Source organism: Diprion similis, chromosome 10 (genome assembly GCF_021155765.1).
Source record: "Diprion similis isolate iyDipSimi1 chromosome 10, iyDipSimi1.1, whole genome shotgun sequence".
NCBI classification, from domain to species: domain Eukaryota; kingdom Metazoa; phylum Arthropoda; class Insecta; order Hymenoptera; family Diprionidae; genus Diprion; species Diprion similis.
The window spans coordinates 14,144,389-14,169,885 of NC_060114.1; the positions used below are offsets into that span (position 1 = coordinate 14,144,389).

The following is a 25,497-nucleotide window of genomic DNA, read 5'->3' on the forward strand; positions in this document are numbered from 1 at the left end:
AAACGGCTTGATGCAGTGGCGCGAACTGGTTACGAAGAGCTGGTACATTATGTTGTGCTGAAGAGCATGTGCGCCAGGTTTTACGCTGCAATGAAATACATAAAAGCATTTCGAAGTCAATTAGACCCATTGGCTTTGATCCGTGTAACACGGCTAGGGAGGGGGAGGGCGCCACCCTCGCCGCACTCGACGCACGTGCCCCCCCCCCCTGCGGCAGTTCTCCCTCTCTCTCTCTCTCTTTCTCGCTCCCCACTAGCCGGCATCCCCACCCGGGGATCAAGGCGCCCACCCCCGACCCTCGAGCGACGAGACCGATTCAATAGGCGCTCCAAATGACGCCGAGATAACCGCTCACTTATATCAATTCAGCAGCGCTCGCCACCCTCTTCCTATTCCCCTTCACCTTCCCCTTCCCGCTACACCGTCGATGGTGGCGGGTCCTTTTTCACCGCCGTCGACGAGCATCGACGTGTGATTGATACGGACGCGCGTGCCTCACGATTCGCTGTACACGTATCATCTGCCTCTGAAGAGTCAACTACGTAAGCTCCGACTCGGTTTCGTATACCAGATACCGAAATTGGCTTGATTCGAAGCGACGTTCTGCAGGGACAGGTGGATGGATGTAAACATTAACTCATTACCGAGATTATGACGTATTCTCGAAATTGGCGAATTGGTACAAGCTCAGGAGTAAATTATTTGACGGTAGATTTTTGGACGAATATTTACTCTGTAAGGAATTGTAAGGTTTTGTTTTTTATTCCACGAATTTGTAGGCGATGTTCGATGCAGTTGCGAACGATAATAAACTACGATTTGGGATTGGATGATTTTTGTTGTGAAATTTTGTCACGAGAAATTACGAAACACGCAAGCATGTTTGTTTATCATCGTAAACTGTACAATTATTAGTCTGTAAATGGGGCTAAGTTATTGGCACTTCTAAATTTGAGATCGCACAAATTAGGGTATCAATTACCTCTAGAAGTTGTGAAGAGTAAGAGTTGTGAGAGTAAATAAAAGAGTTTCCAATTCCATTTCCACCTCATTTTCAATTACGTATTGTGATATGATTACATAATTATTCGAAGAATAGTCAGAAAAAAAATCATGTTTTAGTTATTTTGAAATGAATACGACAATTTACTTCGAATATAACAAAGCTGATGTGATCCGATCGTTTTTAAATAGATATTCTGGACAGAAACTGCAAAACAAAGGATGAAATTATCAAATTTAGCTCTGTGCCTCACAATCTGAGATACGCAGAGGTCGTTTGGAGGTTTCGCGGTCGTAATTCAATATTAGATATTATTGAAAACGCCCACCAATGCACAAATATCCAGAGATCGACACTTCTCCTAACTCAGTTGTTCTGCAAGGGTGTTAGCGGAAAGATCTTTCTATTCAGTCATGTTACTTGTTCTGAATATACATGAAAGTGAATAAATAATTCTGTACGACATGACTGCAGAGAACCTCTTGCGGTCCCGATGGACCGTGACTTTCGCATTGCTTCTCACGTTTTTAGGCATTTGTGAAGCGTGGACGAACGACAGGTGAGATTTCATCTAATAAGTGAAAACGGACTAATTTGCCGATCTCGAAATTTTGACGGCTTTGGTACAAAGAGAATTAATTTTCAAGCAGAACCAAACAATTTCAGCGAGCGTGAATTCATTCCTTTTTGGAATCATTAATGTTTCGTATCGATGAAGTCGATTGATTTTCATATTAATAGGCCGCTGCTGGAAGTTCGTGACGGAAATCTCTTCATCACTAGTGCCCAAGATAAGAACATCACTTTACAGACTCGCGGCGCGAGCTACGTCACCGTGAACGGACTTAATCTGGTACAGGTCGCGTCGTCGGTGAGTCGATTACTTCCAAATTTTCATTTTACATGTAGGAATGTAACATTTGTAATTTTACCCGCTTTGTTCGGACGATTTTTGAAAATTTTAAATCGATCACAGGCGTACAACGCTTCGAAATTGGTGGAAAGATGGAAATACGGAATCCTCGCAGATGTCGAGTCTAGTCTCAGAGAGATAAAAGGAACCATATACGACGATCGCTCTGGTCTAGTGAATAGAATTAATGCCATTGAAATTGGCACTGGACAAAATAATACCGATAGTATTACTCCTAGACGTCAAAATACCGTAAGAATATATGAATTCGATGTCCACCTCCCCTGTTTGGTTAAGGAAACTCTAACTTAATTGTTTCAAGTAATTGCTACTCCAGTGGAAAGAAAACTGGGATGAGTCCCACACTTCCTTCTAGGTCTCAGTTTGCAATTAAATATTCTAAGTGCTGCCAAATTGTTTCATTCGACGGTTATTTACTTTCATTCATTTATCTATAGTAAATTATAGCTCACCTCTCATATTTTAGGATGGACGCGATAGTTTTGCACGAACTCGAATTCAGCGACTCACCGTACGAGTAAGTATTACGTATTTGCTAGTTGATAAAAAAATTATTCTTCGTTTCAGTAGGAATCTTGACCTGAATTCTTTTGCTTCACCAGTTTATATTGTCTTACATACCCTCGGCTTTCCAGTATGCATATAAACACTTTTATTTATTACTCAGATGCGTCAAGCGGAACGTCAGATCACGAATCTCCTTAATAAATTGCAAACCGATGAATGTGCACGTAATCCTTGCCAGAACGGCGGTACTTGCGAGGATTTAATAGACGGGTATAAATGCCGCTGCACGGAAGGTTGGGAGGTAATTTCTTTTCACCCTTTGTTGCGGCGATTCAAGTGCCTCGATGACGTATTTAATAAAATTAAATGTATTTCCTGTTATCCTAGGGATCGCAGTGCACTACGGATATTAACGAATGCGCCAGGTACCTTGGAACTGATTTAGGATGTCAGAATAATGCTGTCTGTAGAAATCTCCCTGGAAGTTATCGGTGGGTTTGGGAGAAAAAACCATGTCCTAGTAGATTTTTAAAACGCTTTTACCATAATTGATTTCGTATTAGCTTAATGGTACAGAGGAGAAGAGAATTGACTGTTTTTGAGGAACAGCTGGTTTCACTAGATACTCGAAACACACAAAACTTGTACATGATATAGGATAAAGATCTGTTATAGGCACTTAAATCAGAATGCAACTGATGGAGCTTTTGTTTGTTAAACAACAGATGCGACTGTACAGCAGGATGGTACGGTATTCACTGCACTAAACCGACGAAAGTATGCAACAGAGAAAACTCAAACGAACTTTGCGGGCACGGCGTCTGCGTTGAAAGTGATACATTACTTGGTTACTCTTGCTCGTGCGACGAGGTACAAATCTAAAACAAATCGTTGTCGGTAGCGGTTTTCTTTGCGCGAAGATCTTTCAATGGTTCATTGTGTAGGGCTGGACTAGCACCAGTGCAAATCCGGCTTGTGTCCAAGACGTCGACGAGTGTGCCGCCAAGCATCCTCCATGCTCCGTCAGTCCCATGGTGCCGTGCATCAACGTGCCTGGGGGCTTTCACTGCGGATCGTGTCCTCAGGGCTTTACAGGAAACGGGTACTACTGCGCGGATATCGATGAGTGTCTTACTAACAACGGTGGTTGCAGTCTTTCACCCTTAGTGCGGTGCTTCAATACAATGGTATCGCGTCAAACAAAATCATCGGGAACTTTAATGCGTGGCCCTTACGAATGATTGACAGTGAAACTGCATCCTTTTTGCAGGGGTCAAGGATGTGCGCGCCGTGTCCAACTGGTTATGAAGGTGATGGAGTGACCTGCAACTACGTCGGGCGTTGCAGAATAAACAATGGCGGTTGTCATCCGTTAGCGACATGCATCAATAGCCCAGGGATGGGCGACTGGTCCGTTCAATGTCGCTGTCCGGCAGAATATCACGGTGATGGAATGGGACCAAACGGTTGCGAGGTGGGATCCGATGCTTTGAGCCCTTCGGCCTGCACCAGCAACCCCTGCAGCCACGGAACTTGTATTCTGAATGGGCCTCATGATTACACATGTCGATGTGAATCTGGATTTACCGGTGAGATATTCTGACGTGGATATTAACCTTGGTGATTAAAAATCTTGGCTTTGAAATCTAACGGAACTGTGTGTATATTCATCTTTGGAAATGAGCTAGTGGATCAAAAGTATACTCAGGGACCAGGTGGCGTATTTTTCAATGTTTAGGAAGAAACTGCGATACTCAAGCGAATCCTTGCGATCCCAATCCTTGTCGAAATCGAGGGACATGCACTGTTTCTACAAGACAACGACCAATTTGTGTGTGCACCGGAAGCTTTACTGGACCCCAGTGTGAAATTCCCAGAGAGACTTGTGGGGGATTTATTGAGGATCCAGCAGGAATTTTGCAATTCCCCAGTGACGGTAGTAAGTATCCAAATGGCTTGAGCTGCGCCTGGGTTCTTGGCGCCGATGAAAACAAAGTTTTGAATGTCACCTTCACGGCGTTCGACTTGGAATCTTCCACGGATTGCCAGAACGATTTCCTTCAAGTGAGTCACGGAAGACTATTTGTAATACTACCACCATGTCCATAGGATATACTTTTTATTATGCATAAGTAATCCGTAGATTCACGACGGCTACACGGCTGGAGAACACTTGATCGGAAGATACTGTGGCGCGAACTTACCCGGAAACGGAAGTATAATGTCATCTGATAGGCATTTATACCTTTGGTTCCACTCGGACAGAAGCATATCTCACAACGGATTCAGCATGAACTGGACGTCGATAGATCCGCAATGTGGAGGTGAGGTGAGCGCAGGTTTCGGTAAGATAAAGTCTCCGGGATCGCCACGCAGATATCCGCCAAACAGAGACTGCCGGTGGCACGTTATCGTCAACCCTGGAAAACGAATTCAATTCCATTTCTACACAATAATGCTGGAGGAGAGTCCTACCTGCCAGAAAGATTATCTCAAGGTAAAGTTCTTCTGTTTCTTTCCATAAGCTCTTCGAGTATGCTTCAGTACTGCAGTCGTTAACTGGACGTTTCATTCATTCCAACAGATTATGGATGGACCAGGCGACAGAAGCCAACAGTTGGGACTATTCTGTAACCACACCAGTCCACCACAACTTGTGACATCTGGATCGGAAGCTTGGATTCATTTTCACTCCGATGATTCAGGACAAGACGTCGGTTTTGAAATCGGTTTCTCAACCATTGAAGGTATGGAAAATGTTTTACCTGTATCAGTAACTTTTCGCGTGTTTAAAACAGCAGAAACGCGGGTCACTGGTCTTGCGAGAGTTGTTTCTAGTATTACTTGAAAAATAATTTCTCCAGGATCGCCGGGATGCGGAGGCATTTATACAACTCCTTCTGGTACCATCACTTCACCCAATTTCGAGACTCGGTACGATCGAAACTTGGATTGTGAGTGGAGAATTCAAATACCGGTTGGAGAACGAATCAAGATAACATGGGTCAGCTTCGACGTCGAGACTTCCACTAGCTGCAGCTGGGATTTTGTCGAGGTGCGTAAATTTTTCGGCGCAGACTTTTCACACCGCCGCCACGCAGATTTTTGACTAGTCATATGCTAGTACGCAACGTTTTACTCGAGTTTGGGCTACAAAATACCGAATGTACATATCTTTCTACTACAGGTGCGGGAAGGGATGGACGTAAGAGGTCCGTTGATTGGGAGGTACTGTGGATCCATGCTGCCGCAGTCTCTACGATCTGAATCAAATGTTGTACTGATAAGATTCAAAAGTGATGCGAGTCTTCAGGGGAAAGGATTTAAACTAAATTACGAGGTCAATTGCGGTGGCGAATTTGTTGACTCCACGGGCGTTTTGAAATCCCCTTACTATCCGAATCCTTATCCGGCCTCGAAGACATGCATTTACGAAATAATACAGCCACCTGGAAAAGCTATAAGATTTACTATCAAGGATATGGATATTGAGCGTTTAGGGCGACCTCCTTGCCGCTACGATTCCTTGGAAGTCCACAACGGTAAAAGTGAAGAGGCGGCAATAATCGGAACCTACTGTGGCACAAACGCATCGATTCCGAATTTTCCCATTTTGTCAACGCACAATTATATGTGGATCAAGTTTAAGACAGACGCCAGCGTTCACAAACGAGGCTTCATGGCTACCTATGACGTTGTCGATATAAGTGAGCAGAATTATCCTATTTCTAAATTACCCTTAGATCAAAATTGCACCTACGACTGTTACCTTATCATTTTTCCCAACCAGGGTGTGGAGGTATCTTTACAGCGAGAACGGGTATAATTCAGTCCCCCTTTGAAAACGGAAAATACGGGCACAACGAGAAATGCACCTGGATCATTCAGGCACCCCCAGGATTTATTGTGCAGCTTAATTGGATCACGTTTGAACTAGAATCGAGTCCAACGTGCTACCTTGATTATGTTACAGTATTTGATTATACAGAGTCGAATGCGAAACATGAAATGGGAAAGTAAGTTATACTCTGTAAGATGGCATTTCTGTAGCTAGTTGGGTAGCGATCCGGGAGCGTGATTCGGTAGCGGTCTGGGTAGAAGTCAATGGTCAGACCATGCAGTCATCCACAGAGCAAAAGTCCCGGGTTAGAATCTCGGTCCACTCCAAGCCCAACGCCGGATTAAGGACGAAGTGAACTTTTTTTTTTTACTTTGATGCTTTGAGATATTTTTTTATCACCACTCTAACATTGATGTGCAAAAAGAAGCGTAGCTTCCAAACGACGGTTGCAGCCATTTCATGTATAATGTAAAAAAGTTTTCTTCTGGGTCAAAGAAAATTGACAAGAATCAAAGATACACAAGGATCGGGGTCAATCCTTGTTTACGTCCATTTTGACTATCCCATAAACGTACCAAATACAAAGTCAGTGAATTCAGCATTTTTTCACGTATATTTTTGAATTATCGAGTCAAAAACGTTTTCAATACTGTGTCAACCATATTTCTGGCAATGTATAGTAATTCTCTGCCTTGCTTCAGGTTCTGCGGATCGGCAAAACCACACATCATGACGACGCAATCGCGAATGATGTCAATCAACTTTCATACAGATGCGTCTGTTGCACGTGACGGATTCACGGCTGTGTATACATTTATCGATGCTTCAAGATCCTGTGGCGGACACTTTCGAACACTGACAGGCGTCATCAAGTCGCCAGGTTATCCCCAGCCCTACCCGGGCAGGAGAGTATGCGAATGGGTCATCTATGCTCCTAGCAAGCACCGAGTCGTATTGAATGTTAGGAATTTCAGCATCGAGGCACACTCACGCTGCTTATTCGATGCTTTCGAAGTGAGGTGAAGTACCCATCCGTTACTTATATTTTCTTATGCATGGGACGTAATTTACGACGATAAAACTACAAAGTATGACAATAACCTGTCCACTAAATTCCGCTTCCGGAGCCGTAGAGATACAGTTTATATGATACATAATATTCCACTCTCTTCAGAAACGGAGGTTCGGATTCTTCACCTCTGATCGGAAGATACTGCGGAACAGAAATACCGAAGCAAATTTCGAGCTTCGGCAATCAAATGTACCTGAAATTTACGTCTGATATATCGAGAAGTGCGGCTGGTTTCAATATAGAATGGAACAGCAACGCCGTTGGTTTGTAGTTCTTGCTTTATACGGATTCATGGACTATGCGAAGAATCTATTTATTTATTGCATACGTGTATCAACTTTACCTTGTTTATTGAATCTCAACAGGTTGTGGGGGTGTTTTAACAACCTCAAGTGGATCGTTTATTTCTCCTAATTACCCTCAGCCGTATTATCACACCGCTGAATGTAATTGGAATATTACAGTTGCTCACGGCAGCGTCATTCAATTTATCATAGTGGATCTCCAGCTCGAGGAACGCAGCCAATGTCCATTTGATTTTGTTGAGATTACTGAAGGGATTTCTGGACATACCAAAAGCTTGGGAAAATATTGCAGCAGCGACCATCCTACGTATATACAGACCACAACAAATATAGCCAGAATTCGTTTTCATACTGATTACAGCAATGCCGGTCGTGGTTTTCACATTAATTACCAAACTCGTGAGTATTAATGATTTCAATGAATACGAGCAAGCTCGAATTATACCTTAAAGAAAAATATTCACCTAAAGACTTTCAATTTTTCCAGTATGCCACCACACACTTCGAAGTTTTCGAGGAGTGATTGAATCGCCAAATTTCCCGAACAATTACCCACACCGAGAAAACTGTAGCTGGGTGATCGAGGCACCCCTGGGCAACAAGATAAATGCGACCTTTTCTCACTTTGACTTGGAAGCAGGGCTCGAAGACTCTTGCGATTTCGATTACCTAAAAGTAACCGAGGGGGACCACAATGTGTCGACAAAATTTATCAACAAATACTGTGGCATGGAACTTCCACCCAAGATAGTATCTACTCAACGTCAGGTCTTTCTTCAATTTTATTCCGACAGCTACACTGCAAGAAATGGCTTCCGGCTTGAATGGGTTGTCAACGGTTAGTTTATGAAGTCAAGCATACGTTCTTTCTTAGAAAAAATTTAGCATGTACGTAATTTTATAAAAATTCTAGGGTATTAATTCATTGCTGAAACGTCAATAAATTCATAGGTTGCGGCGGTTTCTTAACTGAACCAAGAGGAACGATCACATCTCCAGGATGGCCCGGGCCATACCCAACAAATATTGAATGCAGTTGGAACATCGAGGTGGACTATTCTCACAGTATAGAAATTCAGTTGGTTAGAGTCGATATGGAAAGGACGTCGGGATGTGAAGTTGATAAATTAAGCGTGTACAATGGAGTCGATGATAAAGCGATACAACTAATAGAAACATGCCACGTGTCCAGCCCGCAGATACTTACCAGTACAGGAAGGCAATTGTTTATCAAATTTCACTCCGAATCCCTAATCGAACACTCGGGATTCAAAGCTACTTTTAAAAGCGTTCCTATCGAATGCGGTGGTAAATTTACCACACTTACGGGGGTCATACATTCCACAAACTACCCGTTAAATTATCCCGCAAATCAGAACTGCGAGTGGCTCATTGAAATTGCTGAAAACCACCTCGTCAATCTGACATTCCTTGACTTTGATGTCGAGACGACGAGAAACTGTAAAGACGATTATGTCAAGGTACGTACTAGGTTCTCGTAGTTCATTTTCAATCTTATTGTCAAGAAAGAGTATCAGCCAACCTAAACAAAATCCGCGGGTTTCATTCGGTTGTCCATGATTGCTGAATATTGTGGGGGTGTGTGAAAATGCACCATTTGCTACGATCATGGTAGATTAACAATGTCTGCATCTCGTAACAGATTTACGATGGTTCAACGCGAGATTCGCGCCTACTGGCAACTCATTGCGACAATCGACTACCTCCGTCTTATATTTCCTCGAGCAACAGTCTTTTAGTAGTCATGAGAACAGACGCCCACATGCAGGCGAAGGGCTTCAAAGCAAGATATGATATGGCATGCGGCGCACGCATTGTCACCCGTAAGGCCGGAACTATCACAATGAATTCTGCAATCGGCTCACATAGAGATCTAGTGAACTGCACGTGGACCATTATAGCCGAAGATCCAGGTGAAGTTCTTCACTAATTGCATATTACTTCAATGATTCAAGCATAACCTGTTTGCTCTAATGATTCATGAAATTTAACAGCACAGTTAAATCTTCTGACTAAAGTCTTTTGATCCAAGGGACAGTTATTCGAACTGATTGGAATCCCGGTCAAGATAAGGATAAAATTTTTGTTTCCTGAACCGATATTTGATAGGGATTTCAGCAAATTAAACGCGTTATAATTATCATGTTATCCCATATTTCACACAGCGGATCATGTCACGTTAACGCTAACGGATATGAGACTACCGACATCGAACCCTATAACGTGCGATAGACGTTCTATAAAGGTTTTCGAGGGCAGTGAAACAGATGGACCACCGCTGGGAACATGGTGTGGGACTAAGGTTCCACCGCCAATAATAAGTCAAGGAAATGTTTTAACTATCCATGTCATATCTGAGTACAACTCAGTGCACCCGGCAAAGTTTACAGGGGTTTACTCTGTCCTTAACTCAGGTATTGTTCAAATATCTGAAACCCAATCCAATGTTTTACAAAATAGACGAGTAGGGTAATGTTTTTGTGAGGTGACAATACTGATTGTTCAAAAATAACGACAGCTTGTGGAGGTACTTACACATCGGAACAGGGAGCGATTGCCACACCTGGATATCCAAGCAATTACCCCCGAAACGTGGAATGTGTTTGGAACCTTCAAACATCGCCGGGGAACTCGATAATCTTGACATTCCGGGAGTTCGATTTGACTGAAAGTGAAAACTGTAATTTGGATTACGTCGAGGTACGGGAAGTGAATGCGACTGGAAGACTACTCGATGTTTATTGCGGTAAAAACGCAAGCATGATAACTTCACAAAAAAATTTGTGGATCAAGTTCAGAAGTAGCGTCGAAGATACGAAGAAAGGATTCCTAGCTGATTATAGACTTATGCATGGAAATCTAGAGCTCTCAGGACCTACTGGAGACATTGCGTCTCCGTTGTATCCAATTTCATGCATGCTGGAAGGAGAATATTTCTGGCGTGTTACCGTTGATTACAGATTTGCTATACAAATCAGCTTCAGAGATTTCTACATCGAAAAATACGGAGACGGATGTTACATTGCACTTACTGTGAGTACCTCCACGTAACAGCCGATAGGAATTGACTTTCACGGGAGGAAAGGGCGCAAAATCTTGCAATAGCAATTTGGTACGACTGTTATACTTGGTGATTAATTTTTGTACTTCGTAGATTTATGACGGATATAACGCAGATGCTCCAATTTTGATGAGTAAGTGTGGTATGATATTACCGGGGATGGTACGAACTTCCAGTAATGTAGTGTACATCAAGTTCAACTCGGTGCCATATGGAGACGGCAGCAAATTCTGGCTAACCTGGCTGCAAGTTCCGATAAGTAGCGCTGATGATAATGAAACTCTTATTTCGGGTAAAGGTAAGTGCCGTTTGAGTAAAATTCGACTGTACGATTCGCATGCACGTCATATGTGTGTAACTTCTTTTTAATAAAAACCTGCAGAGTGTGACACAGTAGTGGCGTTAACTGCTTTGAGAAACAACACCTACACCTTAACGTCACCTGGCTGGCCATATGGTTACAAATCCAATCTCGACTGCACCTGGACCATCGAATCACTTCCTGGAACAAAATTAACAATAAACTTCGACAGTGTGGACCTAGAAGAAACCGAGGGCTGCATTGCTGATCGAGTTAAAATTTATAAGGGGAATTCTCTGACATCACAGCAACAGTGGGAACAGATAGGATCATTTTGCTACCGCAATAGTTCTCTCACGACTATACAAACATCAAATTTAATGAAAGTTCAATTCAGCACCGACTCATATGGAAATAAAACCGGATTCAAAGCTACCGTTCGAAGAGGTATCGCTTTAGAATTCTTCAACGATTAAGGTCATCGCGAAAATATTAGACTGCCCCATGAGATCATGACTACATTTATACATTTTGTGTCGCTAGTTTGTGGTGGTGAACTGTACGGACCGAACGGAGTTATAGAAGTTAACGGAACGACGGATTCCAGAAATAGATGGTGGAATCTTGTATGTGAATGGAAGGTTACCGTAAGGCCAGGGAAAACCATAGAAGTGAAGTTTACTGGTTTGAACATACCGAGTACCACCGATGTCGCTTGTTCGCGAGCCTATGTTATGGTAATATGAAATTATTCGTATCCCAATAATATTTTCCACTCTGTTTATTTACAATGATTACTGATTGCAGTTGAAAAACGGCCACGCAGTCTCCTCCCCTCTCCTCGGCCTTGGCAAATATTGCGGTAGCACACTTCCGGCTCAGAGTTTGCATACAACTGGGAATTTACTCTATGTTAAGTTCACTGGCCCACATATGGGCGGTATTCTCTTCAAACTCACGTACAGGTGAAATTGTGGTTCCTTTATTTCGTCCTTTGGTCGATTTCATTCCCACGTGTAACGTGCTACGTTATGGAAGACAAAGACATTTATCGATCCATTGACAGAAATTAATACTCTTTAGGGAGGTGGGAATGAACTGTGGCGGTGAAATCATTCTCACGCAGGAAAATCAAAGCTGGAACATAAGCAGTCCAAATTACCCGAACATTCCAAATCCATATACCGAGTGTTTCTGGACAGTAATGGCACCAGGTGGAGAACTCATCTCGATTCATTTCCCAGAGAGATTTGATTTCACCTACGATCCAAAGTAATTAATTTCTTTTCTAATTCTCGATTATTTGCTGCGAAGTTTACTTTGCAATGTGGAATATTTGATGATGTCACGTTTAATGCTATTCCGTTTCAGTTGTAATAAAGAATATATTGAAATCAAAGATGGAGGAACTGATTTATCGACGTCCTTTGGACGATTCTGTTACGGGCAGCCACCCAGCTTCACTACGACCGGAAATGTAATGCACCTTCATTTTTATACTGATGTACCTGACCCTATGAATGGTTTCAAGGCTACAGTGAACATTGGAAGTAAGTGAATTATTGAGAATTTTTAAAGCTAGTTGAAATACCATCCGCTTTAATTATTCAGTTTTTCAATAATTCAATCATTTCTATGATGCACAGATCATTGTAACAGAGTTGTACGAGGCACACAAGGAGTGATAAAATCACCTAATTATCCGGCCCCATATCCAACGGGTTATCATTGTAACTGGACCATCATCGGCGTGCCTTCTCTCATAATAAAACTGCAATTTTTAGATCTTGATTTACCAAGCAGCATGAATTGCAAATATTATGACCATGTCGAAATTATCGATCATGCAAAGCCCAGCTGGAATGACCGTAAGTGGTTGGGCCCTATTCCAAGTTATTAATATTCAATGCGTTTACCGGAGAATTTAGAAAATGTTCAGCATGTCACAGGAATAGGTAGACTATCCCCTTCTCTTTCACACGATAATAAAATTACGAAGGCTGATCATCAGTGCATGCATTTGGACTTAAAACAATAAATAAATTCTTGTATTTTCGTTTAGCTGAGACGAAAATCAGCATTGGTAAATATTGTGGTCGCTCAAAACCTGGGGTGATTCAAACAGCGGGAAATAAGGCAGAAATTGTTTTCACAAGCGATCAAATTCCGTCCACTCACTTCAAAGGATTTATGATCAAATTCACTATTTCACGAGAGAGTAAGTGACTTTTTACATACTTTAGCATTCGCTGAGGATAAGTGAGAACATTTGGATTCACTAAGAGCATGGTACCTTGTCAGACTACAGCGTATATATTTTGACTCTGCACAAACTTTTAAGGCTCCTTAGGAAAGCATTTTGAGTTAGAACGATAGGATCACATCAGATTCATTATACCAGGAACAAGTGCTTGGTACCAAATCCTTCAAAGCCCTCTATAGCCGTCAGGATGAGTTTACCGGCCATGGTGTCCTACTCCGAAATGCTTGCCTAGGTAGCCCCAACACGCCCTAGATGTTTGAGTAGAGTTAAAATGTACACCCTGTATATCTCCATTAAACTAAACTTTGCAGCATGTGGCGGTGACCTCGTTGGTAACGCTGGTGAATTCACATCACCTGGATATCCTTATGCTTTGGGTGTAACAACGAGGTGATATCATTCCTAATATAAAAAAAACTTTGTTCAACTATTACATATATTAATGCCCGTTTTTTACAGACTTTGTGGATGGAAAATAACAGTGCCAGAAGGAAATCGTGTTCAAGTAGACCTAATTGATTTCAACCCACCCGAATCGTCTAATAGTTCACAACGACCCGTAATTTCACCACAGATGATTCAGGTACTTGATATCAATGCAAGCTTCTCTGCTTATCATAATATTCTCACAAGGTTGGGTTCGACGATACTTTGAATTTAAATATTTCTATTAAGTGTGTTGTTCTTGCCAAGCTCAACAGCTGCGTACTTCATACTTATGTACCTCGGTAATTCATAGAGGTATTTCTTTTAGTTTTACAATACTTTCAATCATGGAGGTGAGATTGGAACCGCCTCCAGCACCCAAACGCAGAGGCAATTTAGCAGTAGCGGCAACACGATGCTTGTTTGGTACTATTCAAGCTTTCGGGCCACAAGCGGTTTTAAGGCTCGATACAGTAGCATTGCTCCTGCACGTGAGTTTAGCAATGTCATAAGTACCATACGTTATCACATTTTAAATATATGAACCTTATTCACGAATTCATTTGATTATTGCAGTGTGTGGTGGCAAAGTAACAAACGATCAGGGTACTCTAATTTTCCGTGGTGACTCTATTTACAATCTAACGAGTTTTTATTGCAAATGGACACTTCGTTCGCCTTTCAGCGATTCAACAGAACAAACACTTGTATTGAACATGTCAGGAGCGATTGGTACACAAACCCTTCAGAGACCCGGCTACCCGTGTTCATTTTATGGTCCCAGCCTTAAAGTAACCGCCAGTAAGTTATAACGTTTAGCACAAATCTGAGGATAATAAATTAAGACAACTACCGTCTTTTGAAGATGATAGTATACGAAATATCGCGTTCTCTGTACACAGGGTGTTGAATTTTTTATTCCGCTTAAAATTTCGGATGAATGAATTAGGTTTTTATCCAAAATTTTCGTATCTGGTCTCTATATTGACTTATACTGATCCTGTCATATGGATGAGTTGCGAATAGGTCTAGGCACAAACCCGGTTTCACTATCCGACATTTTAACCACAGTAGAGAGAAATCCGGTTTTGTTTTCTTATTCTTCCTACAGAGATGAACTTTTATTTCCATCAAGGTACTTTTTATCAAATTGGTCAATTTTGCGGAAATGTGGATGGTGTGACCTCGCGAAGTTCTTCGCCAAGTAATGTAATCCTGGTGAGTACATATTTCGTGAAATGTTTTACATCTCATAATTGTTAATGAATTTTTACGTTTAATATTATTAGTTTAATTAAAATTTAGTAACAAACTCTTGTACTCCCAGTACAATGTATTAATTTATTGTGTGTTAATCTATCGGCAGTTAGAAAAAGCAAGGAAATATATTGTGAAGATAGAAGGAGGAGATGATAAGACAAATCTCACGCTCAGCTACCGATGGAATCAGTGTGGTGGATTACTTGGTGGTCCTTCTCAAACTATTACTGCACCAAAAAATCGAACTTACCCGATAGATTGCGTCTGGCGAATAGAATATCCGGATGCAGGCAGCCGAATCATAATGACTTTTAAGAAATTGAATCTTACACGATGCGAACGGAACTACATTGCTATAAGGTGAATTGTGCGCTTAGTTGCATAAATATTGTTACGAAGTTGTGTTCACTCTCATCATACACTCGGGTACGGCTGATGCTGTTACCAATATTTATCCCTTGTTAGCGGTTTCATAATTTGCCTATCGGTGTACGGAGTTGGTCAGTCAACAGTCATTATTGTAGAAGCTACTTTGTAAAATTTCTGTTTGTAAATACCTTGCAACTATTTATACCTTTCAAACAGAAATGGCGGCCCCTACTCACCAATGTTGCCCAAATATTGCGGATCTGTTGTACCGAATGCTACAATGTCGACATCTAACAAATTGTGGATCGAGTATCGCGCCGAAGATCCGAGTGACTTTGAACTGCAGTTGGACACATATGATGCTTCTTGCAGTATTGCGTATCCGAGAAATTCTGGAGAAATTTCCAGTCCTAAGTATGCATTATTCCGATTACTCTAAATTCTTTGATAGCTTATGGATATTCAATCAATTGTTTTTTATACAAAAGCTATGTGGTCTAAGAACACGGTAGGAACCACTCTTGCCGCGTATCTGTGATGTAGTATATTTTTACAGGTTCCCAATAACACAGTATCCGAATAATGCAGAGTGCTCGTGGAATATAAAAGTAGACAACGGATATCACATTGTATTAGAGTTTGTAGACCGGTTCCAGCTGGAACAAAGTGCAGAATGTGTCAAGGACTTCGTCCAGGTACCTCATATCGGTCTTACAATAGACTGAAGTATTTCAATCAGATAGTGCCCACCAACAATTAATTACGAGGTTGAAGTGAGTAACGTTAACGTGACGAAAGAATGAGAAGATAACTACTATTTTGGAATGTTTAAGTGACTTTGAAGGGGTCAAGTTTTTAGAATTCGAGTATATTTTGCTTCATTATAGCTCACTGAAATTTTAAATAATCCTAAATGCGCAAAATGACAATTCTTCCTAGACATGCATCATTGCTAAAATAACGTTACTGACTTTACCCTCATAATTAATTAAATGTTACGGTCTCTCCGCCAGAAACCCACTCAGATCAGTTAGCGTTTATTATCACGAACAAGTGCAACTCCGATCACAGGTGTTCGATTGGCGCGAGGATCCTACAACCGGGGTTACTTCGTGGTATCCCTATCCGAAACTATGCGGCAGATCAATGCCTCAGCCGCTGAACTCAACTTCGAATCGCATGAGAGTTTTGTTCCGGTCGAATGACAAGATTCAAGGGGACGGATTTCGTGCAAGGTGGAGTGTCAATTGCGGTGAAACCACCATATTAGTAACGAAGCAAAAGAAGTATCTCACTTCGCCCGGGTGGCCCAGACCGTACGGAAGAAACCTGTTCTGTAACTATACGTTTATAGCACCAGGAGAGAACTTCATTGTACGGTTTGTCGCATTCGAACTGCAGCCTGTAGGTAAATTGGTTTGCCTAGTATGAATGGCGTGGAAATACTCACTGGTTACGCTTTATGGCAGACACTCAAAGCAATTACGGTCTCCTCTACAGGCCGGAACAAAAACTGTCAGACGGATAACGTGACTCTAATAAAGGCCAATAGGTATACAAGGGACCCGACTACATATTGTGGTTATGATCGTCCACCTATACAAAGAGTCGATTCACGATTGGAAATGCACTTCGCGACGGATAACTATATAGAAAATACGGGATTCAAATTAGAATATTACGCTGATGGTAAGTTTCTAAAACAGTTTCTGTAGTGCTATTGTTTTTTAAAATTACTCAATCATTTACTAACGTTTCATCAAAATTCCTACTACATCTTCTCAACCCCATGCTGTAAACTAATTTTGCAGGATGCGGAGGTACGATAACCAGTCCTGCCGACGTAATATCACCTGCGATAGATTACAGTGGTACTTATTATGGAAATATTGATTGTATTTGGATCGTGGAAGCCCCACCTGGAAAAACTATTGTTCTCAGAATTGAAAGCTTCGATCTTGAAACCAGTTCTGGGTCAGTAGTTAAATTTACTCTCTGAATTTGAGATATCGTCTTTGCAATGTATGAAGAGGTGGCAATATCTAGAATTAGTACATGCTTATCTCAAAGACGTAAATTGTTGCTCGAAACGTGATGGATTTTGATTTTGATATGTAAAGTTTTAATTCACCAACTTACTGTACCCTGATGTATATGTAGGTGCGTGTACGACTACGTAGCTGTGTACTCCACCCGTTCTATGGAGAAGGAAAGTAGGTTAATTCTACTATGTGGTACGTCGATCGGAAACCCCTCAATCAGATCAACTACTGGTATCATGAGCATAAACTTCATTACGGACCCATTTGTTCACGGACGTGGCTTCAAAGCAAAGGCGAGTCAAGGAATGAAGTGAAGGTGAGACATGTACTTATAACAGTATGATATGTGCTTTTCTCATTCCATAGGTTTTATTCACTACCGGTATCGCGGATGGCTGTGGAGGTGATATCGATCTTTCAGGATCACAAACTTTCCGAACACAAAATAATACGATCTACAATTCTCTGGAAGATTGTCACTGGTCTATTCGAGCGCCGAGCGATAATTACATTAGATTCACGATAAATAGCATTGATTTGAAAAATGCGACATCTCCAGCGGGCGAAAATCGGACAGCAAATGCGTCATGCTCTGGTGACTATTTGGAGGTAAAAAACATTCACGAATCTCAGGCAGTGATGTAAATTGAAAATTGTTTCAGACACTCGTTAAATATTTTTTTTTTTTTCTTTGCTTTCTTCCTAAAGGTGCGTGATGGATGGGGTCCTTTTTCCGAACTAATTGACACATACTGTGGAAATGTTATTCCACCACCTATAACGTCGTCGACAAATAGAATGTGGATCAGATTTGTGACCGATGGTACACTAAACGGGAATGGAGTGACAGCAACACTTGAAGCACTCCGTAGTAAGAATGGAATATAGTTTTTGTCTAATTTCCATCAAGATTAATAGTGGTATACATGCAGACCTAACGTAGTATGCTCTGTAAAATATTTTACAGTTGGAATAGTTTTAATTTCGCAATCAACTCGATTCGGTCTTCCATTGTAATATCGTAATGGCAAATTTTTTTTTTTTTTTGGGTTTACGAAGTTGCAAATATGTGTTCATGAAGTTTTTCTCTCGTTCTCTAAAAAGACATTGCAGGTTCTCAAAATAGTTCAGGTCTTCTGAACTACATTTACTGTTCGATGTACTAGGTCAAATATTACCTAATACTTATTAGTACAAGCAATACTTCTACATTGCAGATCCTTGCGGTAATACAAGTCTGTTGATTCAAAATTATACTCAAGTATTGACATCACCGAAGTTTCCGGGCGTTTACGATGCTGGGTTGAGATGTCGCTGGTTCCTGTCTTACCCAGGTGGGAGGTCAATCCGTTGGAAGAGTTTGACAATACACTTCGAGCAATTTGACTTGGAGAGTTCTCAGAATTGTAATAACGAAAAGCTGACCATCCGCGATGCAAGTGTTTGTAGTTTTTGTACCGTGATTGTACTTTCCACATATACTTGTAGTAAATTTCATTACTGTAGCGTGCTGCATTGTTGATTAGGATGATGACTTCATCAGTGAAGGTTTCGGACAAAAATTGATATTCGGCGGTTTGAGAAGGAACGGAAGACACTGGATGGTAGGTGTTATAGAATATTCATATTTCATACAATAATCGTCTATGATGATTTATACAGAAGGTATTCATTAACTTTTCAGAGTAGCCGTCTAACGCAGGAAGCTTATACATACTGTGGTAGTGATCTACCATTCGATTTTCACAGGTATAAATCTACACCTACATGATATTTCTATTAATCGTGTGTTGCATTGCAAATTTGAGGACGAAGACATCAGCTCATCGAGTATAAACTTACCGTTAATTAACCGTTTCTCCACAGCCAGGCAAAAGGTGTTGAAATTACATTTGAATCGTCCCAAAATACGAAAGAAAGGCACACTGGATTTAAGATCGAATACAGTGAGAGTGTGTGCAATAGAAATTTCACTCTTCCTCAAGGACGCATTTTTCACCTAGGTTCCAGCAATTGTTTCTTCACGATAACAGCTCCAGTGGGTTTTACGATTTCACTTTACTTCAACAAGCTTTCCCTGTTGCTCTATACAAATTGTTCGAGAGAAGCGGTACAGGTAGTGTATTCAGAAAATATGGGATGTAAGCGATGTCATGCTATGCAGTAATATTGCGGAAGGTTTCAGTGTGTACGATGATACATCCTAAATTTGTAACAAACTTAATTGCAGGTATATGATGGAGGTTTCAGCAATACCACCTTAGCTCGCGTGTGTGGTTACACCATACCAAATCCTATCTTCAGTTCTGGGAATAAACTGAGCTTGCATACTTGGTCTCGTGCTGCGTCAGCCTCACAAATTTACGATATAACGTACACGACGACTGACAAAGGTACCAGGTTTCTGAAAATTGTATTGATTTTGATTGTTATATTGTACTTCTGTTTCATTGGTTTTCTAATCCATTATCTGTTTAATGTTTGCTGCAGGAAGAGGTTGCGGAGGGAAACTTTACAATACCAAAGGTCGCTTCACATCCCCGCTGTATCCGGAACCGTTCCATAACGTAAGCGAATGCACTTGGGAAGTGACTGTGCCAACGGGTTTTGTTGTGGATCTATTCTTCAAAGTGTTTGACCTTGGACTGAAGGAAACCTGCCTAACTGACGTTTTAGAAATTTATAATGTACAACCTGATGGGCAAGAATTATTCGTGAAAAGTTACTGTGGGGAGGTGAGTACTGCAAACGTTAAAACAACACTTTAACAAAAATTGAAAATTGGTGTTTCCATGATCTAAACTGCAAATTGCAGTTCGATTTAACTTTGGACGCAAAACGTCCGTTGATTTTACTATACTGATTAGCTAGATTTAATCATATTTGTGTTTCCTTACAGGACCGTCCAACTCCGTACCGTTCCTCGAATTACAAAATATTGGTCAAGTATAAGACATCGATGAATAACGAAGGTACAGGCTGGATTATTGAATTCCAAGCACGTCGTCATGGTCAGTAATAATGAAAAATTGGAAATCATGATTGACTCTCCGACCTTGAAGCGTGGTTACTTAAAATATGTCTCTTGATGGATTACAGAATAGGGAACCTGCAAGTACGTTGTATCGTGGCGCTGAACAGTCTTTGCATGTTGAGCAGAACTTCTACACTTTGTCCTGTAAGAGGTTCGATGAATCGAAGTGGAACTGACGTACAATAAAAATAAATTGCGAATTGCAAGTAGATTATTAAATTTAGAACATTGTAGGATTGACTACTGCGGAGATGCAAAGAAATTTTTCGATTTTCGGCTGAAACCATCGAAAAGTTGATGACAGCGACCGATTTCTTCCGTGGAATAAGATTGTTCTTGCGTCTGAATATTTTAATTCTACTACATTTGAGAATCGCGGAAATTGAGGAACAAAGAAAGACTTTTTTGTGACTTTTGAAGGAGTTGACCATCTTTTTGTCAAGCGAAAAACTTTCCGTTTCAGAGTCAATTCACAACGATTTGACCCTCTATAAACTAATTGTACCTCAAGGGTTACGAAAAACGTCTGTATACACTACGTAGTAGAAGCAACATCTGAAGGAAAGTGATAAAAAATAGTGATATTCGGTTATTTTTTTTTTTATTGAAGGTGACATAAAATAGTGACAATACAATATTATATACATCGTATCGTGCAGCGGCGCTCACCATCTGTACGCAGGCCGCAACTTAGGCTAATAACTATCTCATATGATGTTACTCATATTTTGCTTCGTGTAATGTTTATTGCACTGTTTTTATATACTAGTTAGACACTTCTTGAGGTGAAAGACACTGACACTAGAGAACTTGTACTACAATTGAAGAATAATAAAGATGCTGAAATTGAAACTTTACACCTATGAGTTTGTGATTTTTCTGACCCACCTTTTAAAAAACCCAATGAAGATTTGACGTTTTCCGGTTGTAAGTTTTGATCCGTTGCTCGCAGTGACTCTGGATTACGCTTAATCGACTCCTCGCGCAGAATTACGTCAATATAGTGCATAAAAAAGTAGCTACTAGCAATTGTCGGAGTCGATAAAATTTTCACCTGAAATCCAAAGGGGTTAGCCTGAGTTTTTTCCTCATTTTCGGAGCCGAAAATTTTTCGTTTCGAAATCGATTTGTATGACCCTTTCCGGAGTAAATCGACCCCCAGGAACCCAAAAAACACATGAAAAAGAGCGTCGGACCAACAGCAGAGAAATGAGGACGAAAATAATCAGTTTTTCGCCTGTAACTTCTCAGGCGTTAATCGCAGCGTATTGGGACTGCGCCCAATCAATTTCTCTCGCAAAATTACGTCGGAATGGTGCCTTAAAGAATTTATTGCAGCCCTTTTCAAAGTCGTCGAAATTTTCGCCAAAAATCCAAAGGGGTTAGCCTTAGTTTTTTCCTCATTTTCGGAGCCTTAAATTTTTCGTCTCGGAATCGATTTGTATGACCCTTTCCGGAGTAAATGGACCCCCAGGAACTCAAAAAACACATGAAAAAGAGCGTAGGACCAACAGCAGAGAAATGGGGACGAAAATATTCAGTTTTTCGCCTGTAACTTCTCAGGCGTTAATCGCAGCGTATTGGGACTGCGCCCAATCGATTTCTCTCGCAAAATTACGTCGGAATAGTGCCTTGAAGAATTTATTGCAGCCCTTTTCAAAGTCGTCGAAATTTTCGCCAAAAATCCAAAGGGGTTAGCCTTAGTTTTTTCCCCATTTTCGGAGCCGAAAATTTTTCGTCTCGAAATCGGTTGGTATGACCCTTTCCAGAGTAAATCGACCCCCAGGAACTCAAAAAACACATGATAACGAGCGTAGGACCAACAGCAGAGAAATGAGGACGAAAATAATCAGTTTTTCGCCTGTAACTTCTCAGGCGTTAATCGCAGCGTATTGGGACTGCGCCCAATCGATTTCTCTCGCAAAATTACGTCGGAATAGTGCCTTAAAGAATTTATTGCAGCCCTTTTCAAAGTCGTCGAAATTTTCGCCAAAAATCCAAAGGGGTTAGCCTTAGTTTTTTCCTCATTTTCGGAGCCGAAAATTTTTCGTCTCGGAATCGATTTGTATGACCCTTTCCGGAGTAAATCGACCCCCAGGAACTCAAAAAACACATGAAAAAGAGCGTCGGACCAACAGCAGAGAAATGAGGACGAAAATAATCAGTTTTTTGCCTGTAACTTCTCAGGCGTTAATCGCAGCGTATTGGGACTGCGCCCAATCGATTTCTCTCGCAAAATTACGCCGGAATAGTGCCTTAAAGAATTTATTGCAGCCCTTTCCAAAGTCGTCGAAATTTTCGGCAAAAATCCAAAGAGGTTAGCCTTAGTTTTTTCCTCATTTTCGGAGCCGAAAATTTTTCGTCTCGGAATCGATTTGTATGACCCTTTCCGGAGTAAATCGACCCCCAGGAACTCGAAAAACACATGAAAAAGAGCGTCGGACCAACAGCAGAGAAATGAGGACGAAAATAATCAGTTTTTTGCCTGTAACTTCTCAGGCGTTAATCGCAGCGTATTGGGACTGCGCCCAATCGATTTCTCTCGCAAAATTACGCCGGAATAGTGCCTTAAAGAATTTATTGCAGCCCTTTCCAAAGTCGTCGAAATTTTCGGCAAAAATCCAAAGAGGTTAGCCTTAGTTTTTTCCTCATTTTCGGAGCCGAAAATTTTTCGTCTCGGAATCGATTTGTATGACCCTTTCCGGAGTAAATCGACCCCCAGGAACTCGAAAAACACATGAAAAAGAGCGTCGGACCAACAGCAGAGAAATGGGGACGAAAATAATCAGTTTTTCGCCTGTAACTTCTCAGGCGTTAATCGCAGCGTATTGGGACTGCGCCCAATCGATTTCTCTCGCAAAATTACGTCGGAATAGTGCCTGAAAGAATTTATTGCAGCCCTTTTCAAAGTCGTCGAAATTTTCGCCAAAAATCCAAAGGGGTTAGCCTTAGTTTTTTCCCCATTTTCGGAGCCGAAAATTTTTCGTCTCGGAATCGATTGGTATGACCCTTTCCGGAGTAAATCGACCCCCAGGAACTCAAAAAACACATGAAAAACAGCGTCGGACCAACAGCAGAGAAATGAGGACGAGAATAATCAGTTTTTTGCCTGTAACTTCTCAGGCGTTAATCGCAGCGTATTGGGACTGCGCCCATTCGATTGCTCTCGCAAAATTACGTCGGAATAGTGCCTTAAAGAATTTATTGCAGCCCTTTTCAAAGTCGTCGAAATTTTCGCCAAAAATCCAAAGGGGTTAGCCTTAGTTTTTTCCCCATTTTCGGAGCCGAAAATTTTTCGTCTCGAAATCGATTGGTATGACCCTTTCCGGAGTAAATCGACCCCCAGGAACTCAAAAAACACATGAAAAAGAGCGTAGGACCAACAGCAGAGAAATGGGGACGAAAATAATCAGTTTTTCGCCTGTAACTTCTCAGGCGTTAATCGCAGCGTATTGGGACTGCGCCCAATCGATTTCTCTCGCAAAATTACGTCGGAATAGTGCCTTAAAGAATTTATTGCAGCCCTTTTCAAAGTCGTCGAAATTTTCGCCAAAAATCCAAAGGGGTTAGCCTTAGTTTTTTCCCCATTTTCGGAGCCGAAAATTTTTCGTCTCGAAATCGATTGGTATGACCCTTTCCGGAGTAAATCGACCCCCAGGAACTCAAAAAACACATGAAAAAGAGCGTCGGACCAACAGCAGAGAAATGAGGACGAGAATAATCAGTTTTTTGCCCGTAACTTCTCAGGCGTTAATCGCAGCGTATTGGGACTGCGCCCAATCGATTTCTCTCGCAAAATTACGTCGGAATAGTGCCTCAAAGAATTTATTGCAGCCCTTTCTAAAGTTGTCGAAATTTTCGCTAAAAATCCAAAGGGGTTAGCCTTAGTTTTTTCCTCATTTTCGGAGCCGACAATTTTTCGTCTCGGAATCGATTTGTATGACCCTTTCCGGAGTAAATCGACCCCCAGAAACTCAAAAAACACATGAAAAAGAGCGTCGGACCAACAGCAGAGAAATGAGGACGAGAATAATCAGTTTTTTGCCTGTAACTTCTCAGGCGTTAATCGCAGCGTATTGGGACTGCGCCCAATCGATTTCTCTCGCAAAATTACTTCGGAATAGTGCCTGAAAGAATTTATTGCAGCCCTTTTCAAAGTCGTCGAAATTTTCGCCAAAAATCCAAAGGGGTTAGCCTTAGTTTTTTCCCCATTTTCGAAGCCGAAAATTTTTCGTCTCGGAATCGATTGTTATGACCCTTTCCGGAGTAAATCGACCCCCAGGAACTCAAAAAACACATGAAAAAGAGCGTCGGACCAACAGCAGAGAAATGAGGACGAGAATAATCAGTTTTTTGCCTGTAACTTCTCAGGCGTTAATCGCAGCGTATTGGGACTGCGCCCAATCGATTTCTCTCGCAAAATTACGTCGGAATAGTGCCTTAAAGAATTTATTGCAGCCCTTTCCAAAGTCGTCGAAATTTTCGCCAAAAATCCAAAGAGGTTAGCCTTAGTTTTTTCCTCATTTTCGGAGCCGAAAATTTTTCGTCTCGGAATCGATTTGTATGACCCTTTCCGGAGTAAATCGACCCCCAGGAACTCAAAAAACACATGAAAAAGAGCGTCGGACCAACAGCAGAGAAATGGGGACGAAAATAATCAGTTTTTCGCCTGTAACTTCTCAGGCGTTAATCGCAGCGTATTGGGACTGCGCCCAATCGATTTCTCTCGCAAAATTACGTCGGAATAGTGCCTCAAAGAATTTATTGCAGCACTTTTCAAAGTCGTCGAAATTTTCGCCAAAAATCCAAAGGGGTTAGCCTTAGTTTTTTCCTCCTTTTCGGAGCCGACAAGTTTTCGTCTCGGAATCGATTTGTATGACCCTTTCCGGAGTAAATCGACCCCCAGGAACTCAAAAAACACATGAAAAAGAGCGTCGGACCAACAGCAGAGAAATGAGGACGAGAATAATCAGTTTTTTGCCTGTAACTTCTCAGGCGTTAATCGCAGCGTATTGGGACTGCGCCCAATCGATTTCTCTCGCAAAATTACGTCGGAAT

At 41.4% G+C, this 25,497-nt stretch overlaps 1 protein-coding gene across 1 annotated transcript; it reads left to right on the forward strand.

The window, feature by feature from the left end:
* The first annotated feature begins 1,467 nt into the window (after positions 1–1,467).
* Positions 1,468–20,424, forward strand: LOC124411427 (cubilin-like). Its single transcript, XM_046890525.1, has 52 exons — positions 1,468–1,562; positions 1,745–1,874; positions 1,980–2,168; positions 2,404–2,454; positions 2,605–2,745; positions 2,832–2,935; positions 3,170–3,314; positions 3,389–3,631; positions 3,715–4,033; positions 4,183–4,508; positions 4,588–4,941; positions 5,029–5,191; positions 5,309–5,499; positions 5,632–6,151; positions 6,235–6,460; positions 6,987–7,304; positions 7,460–7,620; positions 7,723–8,061; positions 8,150–8,500; positions 8,614–9,143; positions 9,326–9,596; positions 9,849–10,097; positions 10,202–10,716; positions 10,838–11,042; positions 11,139–11,492; positions 11,589–11,782; positions 11,853–12,010; positions 12,129–12,317; positions 12,417–12,595; positions 12,692–12,913; positions 13,108–13,263; positions 13,620–13,698; positions 13,768–13,891; positions 14,063–14,225; positions 14,311–14,535; positions 14,870–14,952; positions 15,101–15,354; positions 15,580–15,777; positions 15,920–16,058; positions 16,435–16,771; positions 16,864–17,052; positions 17,175–17,337; positions 17,524–17,698; positions 17,772–18,014; positions 18,114–18,276; positions 18,623–18,846; positions 18,932–19,009; positions 19,090–19,154; positions 19,272–19,521; positions 19,636–19,798; positions 19,896–20,140; positions 20,305–20,424. Exons 1-52 carry the CDS (start codon positions 1,468–1,470, stop codon positions 20,422–20,424), a joined length of 11,268 nt encoding a protein of 3,755 aa, XP_046746481.1.
* Positions 20,425–25,497: the final 5,073 nt, after the last annotated feature.

Excerpts from the sequence above, each read along its gene's own strand:
- LOC124411427 (XM_046890525.1), top strand. The coding sequence starts at position 1,468 with ATGACTGCAGAGAACCTCTTGCGGTCCCGATGGACCGTGACTTTCGCA. Across the intron at positions 11,493-11,588 it reads CAAAGCTACCGTTCGAAGAG|TTTGTGGTGGTGAACTGTAC; the intron begins GTATCGCTTTAG and ends TTGTGTCGCTAG. Across the intron at positions 14,226-14,310 it reads CAGTAGCATTGCTCCTGCAC|TGTGTGGTGGCAAAGTAACA; the intron begins GTGAGTTTAGCA and ends TGATTATTGCAG.